Source organism: Pinus tabuliformis, chromosome 6, assembly GCF_031772625.1.
Source record: "Pinus tabuliformis cultivar Carrire ecotype Pingquan chromosome 6, CPIR1, whole genome shotgun sequence".
In the NCBI taxonomy this organism is placed as follows: Eukaryota; Viridiplantae; Streptophyta; class Pinopsida; order Pinales; family Pinaceae; genus Pinus; species Pinus tabuliformis.
This window is the reverse complement of record NC_142292.1, coordinates 1,528,580,627-1,528,593,483: the sequence shown is the minus strand read 5'-3', so window position 1 is coordinate 1,528,593,483 and position 12,857 is coordinate 1,528,580,627. Positions and strand designations below refer to the sequence as shown.

At 37.6% G+C, this 12,857-nt stretch overlaps 1 protein-coding gene across 3 annotated transcripts; it reads right to left on the bottom strand.

The window, feature by feature from the left end:
• Positions 1-6,920: 6,920 nt before the first annotated feature.
• LOC149264545 (putative WRKY transcription factor 21) lies at positions 6,921-11,559 on the bottom strand. Of its 3 annotated transcripts, none has more exons than XM_089428291.1 (4): positions 11,413-11,559; positions 9,390-10,265; positions 8,976-9,101; positions 6,921-7,525 (listed from the first exon to the last, which is right to left on the bottom strand). In XM_089428291.1, exons 2-4 carry the CDS (start codon positions 10,199-10,201, stop codon positions 7,369-7,371), a joined length of 1,095 nt encoding a protein of 364 aa, XP_089284417.1. In that variant the 5' UTR covers positions 10,202-10,265; positions 11,413-11,559; the 3' UTR covers positions 6,921-7,368. The 3 variants fall into 3 exon arrangements, with proteins under 3 accessions (XP_089284417.1, XP_089284410.1, XP_089284426.1); XM_089428284.1 differs by lacking the exon at positions 11,413-11,559 and adding an exon at positions 11,190-11,346; XM_089428300.1 differs by lacking the exon at positions 11,413-11,559 and adding an exon at positions 10,533-10,913.
• Positions 11,560-12,857: the final 1,298 nt, after the last annotated feature.

Here is a 12,857-nt window from a genome sequence, read left to right as displayed (position 1 = left end):
TAGGATAATTCAATTATACTAGAAAATTATAGATAATTCAATTATATAGATCAAATTTTACTAGAAAATTTAATGAGTCAAATTGGAAAACATGTACTATCAACGACAATGGAGAACAGGGACCTAAGGAACCCACCTAAGTGTTAGACATCTCAATGACGTCACATGTATAGACTAAAGTGAGAGAGACTCAAAGAGGATGGTCCATCACATTGAGTAGTAGTTGACAAGTACTCTACCATTATTGAATAGGTCACATGAATATGGCACATGGGTGGATTGCACAAGGGACCTCTAGGTGGGTAGGCAAATTTAAGTATTTGAGTGTGACTCTCATACTCTGCACATGTTTAAAGGTGAAAACTCTATAAGTAGCGTGTTCATGCTTTGATGATCTTTCATCCCTACCCTCATGATGCTTATGCAATGTTCTTTATCGATATCAAGATGACTAAGGGTTTGAGCAACTTGGGAGTAGAAATGGATTTCTTGTTGTAGAGATAAATGAAAATTTATAACCTTGTCCATATCATGAATATTTTTGGGAGGAACTTATAGAGATATCTCTCAATCACAAGCATTGTGATTAAGTAGTAGTTTATCCTATTTAGAAAATCGTGATTTAAATGTTAGCTAGTATTTCAAAGATGTTAGGGCTTTACCAAGCCCTCAATGGTGCCATGTTGAAAGGCATCCCCCTCCCCTCCCATTTTTATGAGGCCCCCACTTATTTTTAAAAGAGTTTCACCTTAAGAAATGTGTAGAGTACTATGAGATTTACACTTGGATACTTACATACACCTACCCACCTAGCAGTTCCTTGTGCAATCCACCCATGTGCCATGCTCATACGTGACCCATTGAATAATGTTATGAAACCTCTCAACTACTACTCTAATGTGATGGGCCATCTTCTTGGAGTTTCTCTCACCTTAGCCTAGACATGGGACCTCATTGATATGTCTAGCACTTGGTTAGGCTCCTTCGGTGCTTCCTCCCCTTTGTGGTATCTAGTGCTTGGTTACTAACCTAACACATTTTAACCCTTTCGAGCAACCATATTGGGAATTTCCTTACTTCATGGGTATAGTTTGGGCCAAAATCCCCTAACCTAGATCCATAGTCACTTATAATGCCTTATTTTGGGTCCATAATCACCTAAACCCATTTGGAACTTTCTATTTATGGAATCAACTTGGGTTAAACCCCTAAAGCTTCTTGATATTTTGGAACTAATGTATTGCAAATTTCCATAAGGTATTTCCATTATCAAACCACATGTCACATAATAGAGGGTCATTTTGGGCTTTAAAACCCATATTATAGTTATACCAAACCAATGGCACCTAATGAAAAAGCATAGTATGAAGGATCTATACTACTTGGAAACCCTTACAACTAATTCAATATTCTCTTATACTTTGAGGTCACTCCAATGCCAACGTATATCTATTTATTCCTCCTTGTAAAGCCTCTTCAATGCATTGAAATTTAAACCATATTATTTTTTAAAACCCTAATTTATAGGTAGACATTCGAGTTGATCATTAATCTCATCCCATCTCTCTCAAGCCCCTAGAGTTGCTTGCCCTTGTCATCTCCAACAATTTTATAGACTTCTTTAGCAATATTGGTTCCAACCTTGTACATTTCATTGATTAATTTTGGAGCTCTTCATTGGCATAGTTCCACTCATACCATGGAAGTTTCAACACTAAAATTTCCAAGGTAGGTTCCATCATAGCTTAGGAAAGAGATATCATCCCCTTTGAGATTTCAAGATGAGGATCACTCTTGGACGATTCTCATACTCTCCACTTCATCCCATGAAGCTTAATCATATACACAGATGTATTTTCAACTAGTTGTCTACTTTCTTCTCTTACACTAAGGTTTTTAGCTCTTTAAAAAAATTGTCAAATAATTAACCCTAGTTAGCTGGCCTTTCCTCATTTAGTTTGGCAGTAAGGCAATTTATGACTTATTTAAACATTCATGAATCATTACCAAACAATCTCACATATGGAACACAAGATATAAATGAAAAATTCTTTATAATAGATCCTTATAGGCATGAACCTATTGATCCAAGCTATGTAGGTACCAACCTATTGTTACAAATTTTGTAGCCACCAACCTAAAGGAGACGCCAATACACCCTACTACAATACTTGTAGGTACCAATCTACAGGAGACACCAATCTCCTATGCTACAAGATTTGTAGGCACCAACCTATAAGAAACACCAATTCCCTCTACTGCAAGGTTTGTAGGCACCAACCTATAGGAGACACAAATCCCCTCTGTTGCAAAATTTGTAGGTACCAACCTACAGGAGAAACCAATCCCTCTAGTGCATGATATTCATAAGCACCAACCTACTTCATTGAGTCTTCTTTGCTACTTCTTCATTCACCAGGCATGCTAGTTGCTTTTTCCTTCACTAGGTCTACTTGTTGTTTCTTCCTTCACTAGGTTTGCTTGTTGCTTTTTCCTTTGTCCAGTCTATTTCTCCCAAAACTTCTTGTTTTTGGATTTTTCCCAAGAACAAACTTGTACCACATGCCATGTATCTAATTTTGCAAATATGATTCTAGTTTTTTTACTTGAGGCATTTCTATATGTCTTGTTGAATCTATGACATTTTCACAATCTGAAATGTCTTAGAAAATAAGTTATAGCAAAAATGCCAAACTAACCTATTTGAAGTTAATTTTAAGACTATTTGGTAACCCTAACTTCCATAAGGGAGTATCTCTGAAAGTATAGCATACCAAAGTCTAATTTTTGTCACATGTACCTAGAGATATCTTCTCTGTGTCCTCTTGATTGCATAGTCTAAAACATCTCAAAAAGAAAGTTAGAACAAAAATTCCAAGCTAACCTATTTGAAACATATTTCAAGAGTATTCAAGAACCCTAACTTCCTCAGAGCATATCTCCAAAATTAGAGTGAACCAAGGTTTGAAATTTCTACCATATGTGTCAATAGATCTCTCTTATGCCTCCACCAAATTCTACAATTTGAAACATCTCAAAAGAAAAAGTTATAGCGAAAATGCCAAGCCAACCTATTTGAAGCAAATTTCTGAAGCATTCAGTGACCTAGTTGAGTTATCTTCATTCTTCTCTTTCCATTTCCAACACAAAGAATTTTAGCTCATTAAAGGAATTGTTAGTTGATCAACCCTAGTTAGTTGGTGTTATTTCCCCATTTAACTTGTTGGTAAGACAAAGAGGACGAAGACAAGGGAGAAAACCATTAGATTAATTGAGATCTTAAAATCTTGTTAATGATAACCTAGGGATGCACAAGATTAGGATAGTTCAATTAGCATTGAGATCTAAGTCTACCAACAAATTAAATGAGTCAAATTGGCAACCAAGCACTAGAGCCCAAAGAGGGGAATGCAGACAGAAGGAATCCACTAAAGTGTTAAACACCTCAATGAAGTCCCATGTCTAGGCTAAGTAGAGGGAGAATTTAAGAAGATGATCCATCACATTAGAGTAGTACTTGAGATGTATCATAACATTATTGGGTAGCTAACAAAAACAAAATACATGGGTGGATTGCACAAGGCACCTCTACATGGGTAGGCATATGTAAGTATACAAGTGTGAATCTCATACTATACACATGTATGAAGGTGAAACCCTAGTTAACAAATAAGTGAGGGCCTCAAAGGGGGATGGAGGGCACTCATGCTTTTCAACATGGCACCAAAGGGCTCAATAGAGCCCTAACATCTTTGCAACAACTAGCCAATGTTTATATCCCCATTTTCCAAACATGATATACTACCACTTAATCACAATAATGAGAGATCTACCTATAAGCTCCTCCCATAAATGTTCACAATATGACAAGGTTTTAATTTTTTTTTATCTCTACAGTAAGGAAGACATTCCTATTCCTCAGCTACTCAATCTCTTAGTCATCCTCATATTTGGAAAGATAATTGCACACCATCAAATCTCTTAATGGATGAGGAATGGAAAAGTCATGAACTCAATATTTCAAGTTATTCTCCTTTTGACCAACTTCGACAATGACCTTGTAAATAAAATTTCATTTATGTGTCATGTATAAATTACTCAACTCTCATGAAATAGAAAATGACCTTGTAAATAGAATTTCATTTATTCGTCATGTATAAATTACTCAACTCTCATGAAATAGAAAATGACCTTGTAAATAGAATTTCATTTTTGTGTCATGTGTAAATTACTCAACTCTCATGAAATAGTAAAAGGTGAGGAAAAACAAAAGAAAGAAAAACTTAACCCTAATAACATGTACATCTCTAAGGAGATACGATTTTCATAAAACAAGGAAATACAATATTCATAAAACAAGGAAATACAATATTCATAAAACAAGGAACACGAGCACCAAAGTGAAAAATATATAAACTCAATATGCATTAGCTCTAAATTCTAGTGCCACCAAACGATAGAGGTATGGCTTTTCATTGTGATCCTCCTAATGAGAATAGGGGTATGACTCTCCATTGTTGTCCTCAGTGACATTGGGCCACTCCAAACTATACATAGTGTGGTCCTTCATGGATTCCCTTTAATCCAAAATTCTTTGTTGTTTTCCTTGACATTAATGAACACTTACTTTTGGGGTTATTAAGAGATAAGAAGAAAACCCTTACTTTCCTACATCACATGGATTCATGGGGTGCTTCTTCTTGCACGTTTATTTTGAAAAAAATCAAAGTTCTATGCTTTTTCCCTCCATAGGGCCTTGGGCTACCTTCATTCTTTCCACTTTAACAGCACACAAACTGCACTTTAAAACCCCAATACTATTTACAAGAAACACAATTGAAACCAATATTTCCCCATTACTTGTTTGGTCAATTGATATCGATGCCAAGGATTGGTGTCTAAAAGAATCCAAAAGCACCCAAGAGCTATGAAATGCAACTAACAAATAGCATGCTTTCAAATACAGGAATCCCGATGATATGACTAAACATGTCTATCGGAGTTTGCATGCAACAGAAGGTTGATTCATGCCAGATGCAAGATTGTTTCATTCAACATTTTCTAATACAACAAATTGTTACTGGTGACAGCCTCTGCAGTATCGAAGGTCTTAAGGTGGTGGAATAAAACTGCTGCTCTCGAGTTATTACTTATCAATAAACCTGACAGCATCATCAAGCCATCACCTCCTCGAAGGATGCCCCCAGGATGTCTGGGTATAACATACATTAGGGGTTACTAACTCAAACATATAAACACCAATTGTGTTATGGATGGGACAGAAACCAATAGATCCATTGGTATAGGAGCGTCGTGATTTACCATAACATACATTTTAGTTTGAATCATTGATTACTCCGTTGTGACAGCAGCCCCCCATGCTCTTTTACTGTGAAATTGATCACTCTTCCGTTCTTGCATGGGATAACCACTCCTGTTTAAATTTAGGCTATGAGAGCCCTTAATGACATCAATTATGCCGTTATGGCTACTTCATCATACCTTCCAACTAATGTATACCAGATATAGTTCACATTCTTAGACCAAACGCTTGTTGCTGAAAATAGCGTTGCTCACTTTGCATTAAAAACCTAATAAATTCAATATGAGAGATGACTCACCGGTAGCCATTGATTCCGTAAAATGAAGGTTGACTGAATACAAGCCAATTTCAGATTACCTTGAAGTAACGAAACATGCGAATAACTTATACAGTTAAAAAACACATCAATGTAGATGATATCAATGGCCACAACAAACATCATATTTATTACCATTCTTGTTAAGTTAACTGCTTCAAAATGGAGGTGGTGAAATTTGTGCACAGCTTATACGATTAGCATCCAAGTGCCCATCTGCAAGTGTTTTTCACTGTCGAATTAATGCATATGACATACAACAGCATACATAAACATCTCCCAATGTAAGGTCCATCCTCAAGTCTATAAATTCAGCTGATCTTTACTTGGAAAGCCAGACATTTTATCTGTATGGTAAGGTTGCAATTGCTATTTGACAGTTCTTTAAACTTCTCACTTACAGATTAATGTAAATGGCAACAACAGCCATAATAAACATATTTCAATATTATTACCCAAGGGATAGCTCAAGCAGTCATGAGCCAATAAACATCTTCCAATATTATGTCCCAAGGGTTAGCTCAAGCAATCATGAGCCAGATGTTACATCTTCCCTTGAAGTAGGGAAGGTCATGGGTTTAACTCCCTTAATCTCCTTGGGGTTAGACTCCATAATCAGGGCCTTGGAGAACCAGACATTTTATCTGTATGATAAGCTTCCAATTGCCAATTGACAGTTCTTTAAACTTTTCACTTGGAGATTAACATAAATGGCATCAAACAGCCATAATAAACATCTTCCAATGGTAAACTCTGGGCATTAGCGCAAGCAGTCATGAACCTGATGTGAGATCTCTCCCCCAGAAGTAGCGGAGGTCATAGGTTTGATGCCCTTGATCCCACTTGGGATTAAGCTCCAAGATCGGTGCCAGCAGTTTACTGTGGTTACCACCCATTGACTGTGGTGAAGCCTCATGGGGTTTCCTGTGCATGGTCATATGGATTTAAAAAAATATACAAAAAAAGTGATTCCAATGTTCTAATTATCTTCCAACACTATCAATACAGCTGCTTCTTAACCTAGAAAAATGGACATATTGCAGTCATCTATCTGCATGACAACACCTGCAAGTTAGCATCAAAAGGAAAATTCAGTGCACCATTATCATTGCTCATTTTAAAATCATGTCACGGTTGATTGAACAGGAAATAAGATGCCAAAGGCACCCAGCTTAAGTTCTGCACTAAAACAAGATTCTAAAACAACCCCAAAATATAAACCACAGGTTATTATCAAAGATGGCAGTTAAACTGCATCATTAATTTTAAGGAAAAGGAGAATTAACAAAGCAAGGAAGAGGAAGTTTATCATTTTTACTCTGCTTTAATTTACAACCACAAATATGTGGGTTCAGACGGCCAATATTCAATAAGACCTTGGACAGAAAGTCTTGTGGCAGCAAAGGCCTTGCATTTAAGGTACAGAACTCATCAATACATTATACTGCAGTCTGTATCTGACAAAGCTTTTGCTATCCTGTACGCTTGACTATACCTTTGTCCTAACAAATCAAATATGAACAGTGAATGTGTGGATCAAAATTGTGAAAATCACTTCCTAACCCATGGGCAAGTTCCTTCAAAGAATTGCAGTGTTAATTTTGCCTCAAGGATTGCACTTTGTACTGCCCACAATGGATTTAACATCCACATTAGAAATTTGCCGCCTTCGCGTTATTGTTGCAGGAGTAACCTATGCAGCCAAAATAGCAAAATACTGCATGGGAATCTATGGGTGAACTATCAGACTTGAATTCGATGATAGCAAACGTGAATGGTTATGTTCGCCTTCATATGTCACAATCAACATAGAAGGATCTTCCAAGGAACGTTCCACGTGTTTCCTGGCAGGGCAGCCTCTCATACTGCTGCACTTGTAATAACCCCTGCAAAACAAAACAAATATTGGCTTAGTATTCCTCTTAAACAAGAAAATTAAACTGACTTGAAATTAATTTACGGAAGAGAACCTATGAATTTTCAGCCTTTAGCTGAATTCAAAAGGTAACAGAGAATTTGCACTTGAGGGAAATTTGTATGAAACTAAACTTGACAACCATTGAAAAATGCCCAAGAGAGAAAACTCAAAAACATTAGAGAGATGCCAAGATCGAATGCTAGAATAAGAAAATGCTTAACAAACACGAAATACATGTACTTACTATCAATGAGAATAATAGTTGAATTTACAGAATATGAACAAACTCTGCAGAAAATGAAACTTCAGTAAAACATAGGGCATTTACACCTACAATATTTTTCATATGCTTTTAGCTATGTTGCACCAAGTTTTTAAGACAGGGGATGGAGCAAAGAGGTTAGGCTTTCAGGGATGGAAAGAAGGAACCTGTAAATTTCCAGGATATGAGCAGACAGGGATAAGAAAAAATCTTTTAAAACAATTAAAATATTATAAATTAAAAACAAAGATTTTAGAACATAGGTTTATTATACAACTCAATAAAAGTGGCAATTCTGAAATAATAGGTCCACAATGCTTGTCTGCATGGATATTAAAACCCCGGAAAAGAGTAGATTCAAGGTAAAAAGCTTACTGAACATGGAAGTCAAAACTGTTTTTGCCATTACCCCTCATTACATATGTAGCATTGTAGGCTGTAGCACACACTGGATAGATAATATTTATCATGGTCTGAACTTTGAAGGTCAAATTAGTGAGTGAATATTTTTCTTCAAAAAATGTTGGACACTAGTTTGGATAGGGGGCATCTATACATCTCCAAAACATCAACATACATCTCCCAAACCTCCTTTTATTTGGCAGAAAACGCCAAGAGGACATGGAAGAAGTCACCCAGACTTCCTCTGTAGTCCCCAAGTCCCAAGGGAGAGGGCAATGCAGGGGGTGTGTCCCCCAGGGGTGGGGACAGATTCTCATGCAATATTGGCTTCTAGATGATGAAGGCATAAGAAAGAATAATGCACTGACTATCGATAATGTGAGAGAACAAGAGCAGGTGCCAAACTTGAATGAAGATGTGATCATTTATCTTTACAGGTGCATATTTATTTCCTGATATGTGAACGAAATTTCAGACATAAGCGGTCTTTCAATAAGCAAACAAAATGCTACAAATGTAAGCATATTCTTTCCAAATTTTATGATTGTCATCCACTTTAGCACCAGTGTCATGATATATGTTTAATAAAGCACTCACGCCAACAACGTAGAAACAAGAAACAGAATGGATGAAAGTAAAGGAAGGAAAGGTAAACACAAGGGTTTACGTACTAAAACTCTCCATACACCTTAAAGTTTGGTCAAATAAAGGACTTCTTGAAAATTCACCGTAAGTTTGCAACTAAGGTTAGTACCTGGGATGTGGAGAGCCCTTGATTGGTTTTTGACCATATTTCCTCCAGGAAAATTCATCTGGTGGAATGTCCGCTAATTTGCTACTAATAGCAGGCACTCTAATAGTACGCTTCACTCGTAGCTTCCTGCAAATTTCATTCACCACATTAGCTTTACACCCTGAAAATTCTTAAATCTGCAATCAATATCAAGGAGGCACTCCTACTAAGCGTGAAACTGTATCAAGTTGACCAGAGTGAGAATAAATATAACTGTGAATACTGAAAATACTCTCTGCTACATTTTCTAGATCCAACATCCAGACAAATACTGGGGAACTCTGTGCTTCAATTGAAAATAAACTGCACAAAATTGAGGCTACAACATAATAAACGGCAACTAGAAGTTAATTTGTTATGCAGAGCGAAGCTAACCTCCGTTTGGAGCAGTGGCACCTTCCAGTACTTCCACATTTACTGCTGTCATCACCTTTACCGGAACATTTCCTCTTAGAGGAGGCACCAGGGATCCGTTCCTGGGCTGCAGAAATTGACTGGTACTGCAACAGTTGCTTGTCATTAGCAATACTACCATCCATGCTTAAAGATGACATAAATGACTTTGTTGAAGAAATTGTTGCTGTGCAGCTCATCGAGTTGTCTAATTGCATGTAGCCATTTCTAAACATGACTTCCGGTTGTGGACTAAGATGTTGAAGCTGCAGTGGTGGATAGTGCATCTGCGGATGTAACTGCTGATGCCGGTTAGTGTCCGCGCTTAGGACGCCTGAGGACGAGCTCTGACAAGGTAAAAACTGCTTGACACATTGTGAAAGAGCAAAATCTGATGAAGAAGATGAGTAAATAGAAGCAGAGGCGTGAGTTTTAGGGGATTCCAAATCCAAGAAGTTTGGGCCATCCATAAATAGTTGTTCAGAGCCAGATCCTGAAGCAGATTGAGTTTGAAGAGGACCCCTTCTAACCCGCGCATGGCCTTTTCTGCTCAAGAGCGATACCACCTTGTTTAACTTGGATAAAGCATCCTCTGCAGCCAAACCGAATTCTTGCTGGACCTGTTCTTGTTGATTCTGCTGATGTTTCTGTGATAGAATGCTCACCATGCGCTGCGCACTGTCTAAACCTGCTCTACTCATTATTTGCACATCGCGATCCCTCTGGATATTAAGGGAAAGGGAAATGTTTACTGGGTCCATTATCCTCTGCTTCATATATAACTTGCTTGCCATAAAAATGCGGTCAGGAGAAGCTACTATTGCCGATTCATATGAAAGATATCTGCAAAACAACAATCTGTCCAATATCCGGTAAGTTCAAGGAAATATACAGCATGTCAGAAGTTAAAGAACTCAAGCATATAAAAAATCCCTTCAGACAGGAAATGCAATCTACCAAATTACTTTGTTTTCAATGAATCATTTTCCTTAATTATTAACAATAAGATCCACCAAAAAATATACAAGGCATACTACAGAACAAGCCAGGCATTCATCAGGGTTCTCAAATAGTAAATGGCCAAGAACAAGACAGAAGAGTTATAATTCAAGTGCACTCGCTCACATTTTAACTATACATAATGGTCAAACCACCGATCCTCTATCCATGGGTTCCACCCGTATCTAAAAAATCAAACCCAAAACCCCGCATCATCCATTCCCTTCGGAACCTTATATCATCTGAAGCCTACAAGAACGCCCAAGATCTTGACCAAACAAAATAGGAATCATAAACTTCGATTTTACTATAAAGAATACTCAAAACAGCATCCTTCCTTCCACTCGCCACCAGTCAAATAGTCTCTCTAACAAACTTGGAAAACCTAGCCCATCATAACACATTTTTCGCAAGCTCAGAACCAGAAACGCATAGCACAATTTATTTATTCCTTCGACAAAAGGAAAACCCAATCATCACCACCACCGCCTGAACCCATCACCATGGCCACCACTCCCCTATTCCTCTACCACATCCCCATTTCAATAATGAAAATAAATAAATAAATAAAAACTTTGCCAAATCTCTTCCTTTCAGTCCCAGAACTACTTCCAAGGATCAAGAAAGACAGAAACAGACAGATTTTCATTTGCAGACACCGACATCAATAAACAAACAAAACACCCACAATAATTTTCCCAATTCCCTTTGACAGTTCTGACAACCAATATCTCAGAGCAGGATCTGAAACAATAATACAAAGGCATGTTTCAAAGTTCATACCAAATTTACTCTGGTCATCTCCATGAAAATCCCTCTGCTATGCAAAGAAACGTCCTCACACACATGAAATAATACTCTTAACCTCGCCAATCTTCACCATCAATACAGAAAGCAAAAACTAGAGGTGAAAACCCATTGGGTATTTAAAATGAAGGCCTATAGTGCTCTTATTATTATAATTATACCAAAGAACAGAATAAGTCTGTTCAAGATCTCTTCTTACCTTGACCAGGCTGAGTCGGGTCGTTGAATTTCAGAGCCTCCGGTAATTTCCCCAAAAAAAATTAAAAAATAGCCATAATAATTAAAACCTTTGGTATTACCATGCTAAAATCCTTCCGATTCCATCTGCAAAGTATAAATCCAATTCCCAATGCCAATGGCGAAGACCAGAAATTTACGATTAATTAATTATATTTATTTATCGCTCTAAATTTCAGGTTCTTCTACAATCATCATTATTGTAATTAATATATTTTATTCCTTCCATGGAATTGAATTATTAGTCAATCCAACGTGGCAGTCACGTAATGGAATCCTCGAACCGGAACACGCCACGTGTCCGACTGTACAGCGTCGCCGACGACTCGTGTCAGGGAAGTCTGACTCAAGGAGGCCGATGCTGTAACGCAACTGTCACGGCGGGTCCCACTCGTGCCAACGTGGATTTGACCGACTGCCTCATCTACGGCGCTCGGTTGCCGTTGATATCACGTGACGGGATCATCCAACGGTGAGGGAGACGCTGACAGGCCGGCCCCGGCGGCCCGGCCGTTCAACCTGCCGTTGACTTTTTTGGATTTGAAAATCATACCGCCTCTTAACTGGGGTTAGGGAGCAGGTGACGGTGAGAGTAAATGGCTATCAAAGTCCTTAACTCGTGTTGGGACCCCAACCCCCCGGGTCAAAGTCTAGCACTCCATTTTCCCAGAAACAAATTAATTAATCTTTACACTAGGTTCTCATGACAAAGATTTGCCTTGAACATTGGCAATTAATGTTTTGAATGGAATGTCACTTGCTTTAATTTTTCAACATATTTTACTTTTTCAACTAAGGTCACTTTCTTTTCTGATGTGGGGGACTTAGCGCTAGGTCATATGGGCCCCTTGTTAGTCCCAAGATTCTACTCTAGGTGTTTTTAGTTTTTCTATACATTATGGATGTGAAGAATTCATTTCTTGATATCTCAAAAAGCATGTACATGATTAGTGTGTTTGACAAATTTGTCCTCCCATAAGACATTGTGCCTCCAGGTGGGTACAGATGTCTTTCAAGAAACAGACAAACTCTTTCTTGGAAGCAAATCTAAGATGGCCCTATGCAATATAATAATATTTCCTTCACATAACTTTAAGCATGATATTCTATAAAATAATATTTCCTCCAGATAACTTTAAGCATGATTGGAAGATCCTGAGGTGGCACTACCCTATCCTTCATGACTTTTTTTACCCTAGAGGCCTTCAGGGAAAGGACTCCAATCCCTTCAAAAGGAGACATCAATATAAAAAATAATTTTAGAATATTAAAGTAAAAGTTGGTGGGACCCATGTGGTTGGTAAAGTGGGAAGAGTTATATTCCTTTTAATAAGGTTTCATTTCTAATCTTTAGATCATTATGGTTGGATAAACAACCTTAGTGTTAACGATTTTCCATGATGTTGA

Bases quoted from the DNA above. Each gene is read 5' to 3' on its own strand.
- LOC149264545 (XM_089428291.1), bottom strand. From the start codon at position 10,201: ATGGCAAGCAAGTTATATATGAAGCAGAGGATAATGGACCCAGTAAAC. The intron at 9,102-9,389 runs GTTAGCTTCGCT...TGAAATTTGCAG, and splicing joins TGCCACTGCTCCAAACGGAG to GAAGCTACGAGTGAAGCGTA. The intron at 7,526-8,975 runs GTACTAACCTTA...TTTGTTTTGCAG, and splicing joins AAGGGCTCTCCACATCCCAG to GGGTTATTACAAGTGCAGCA.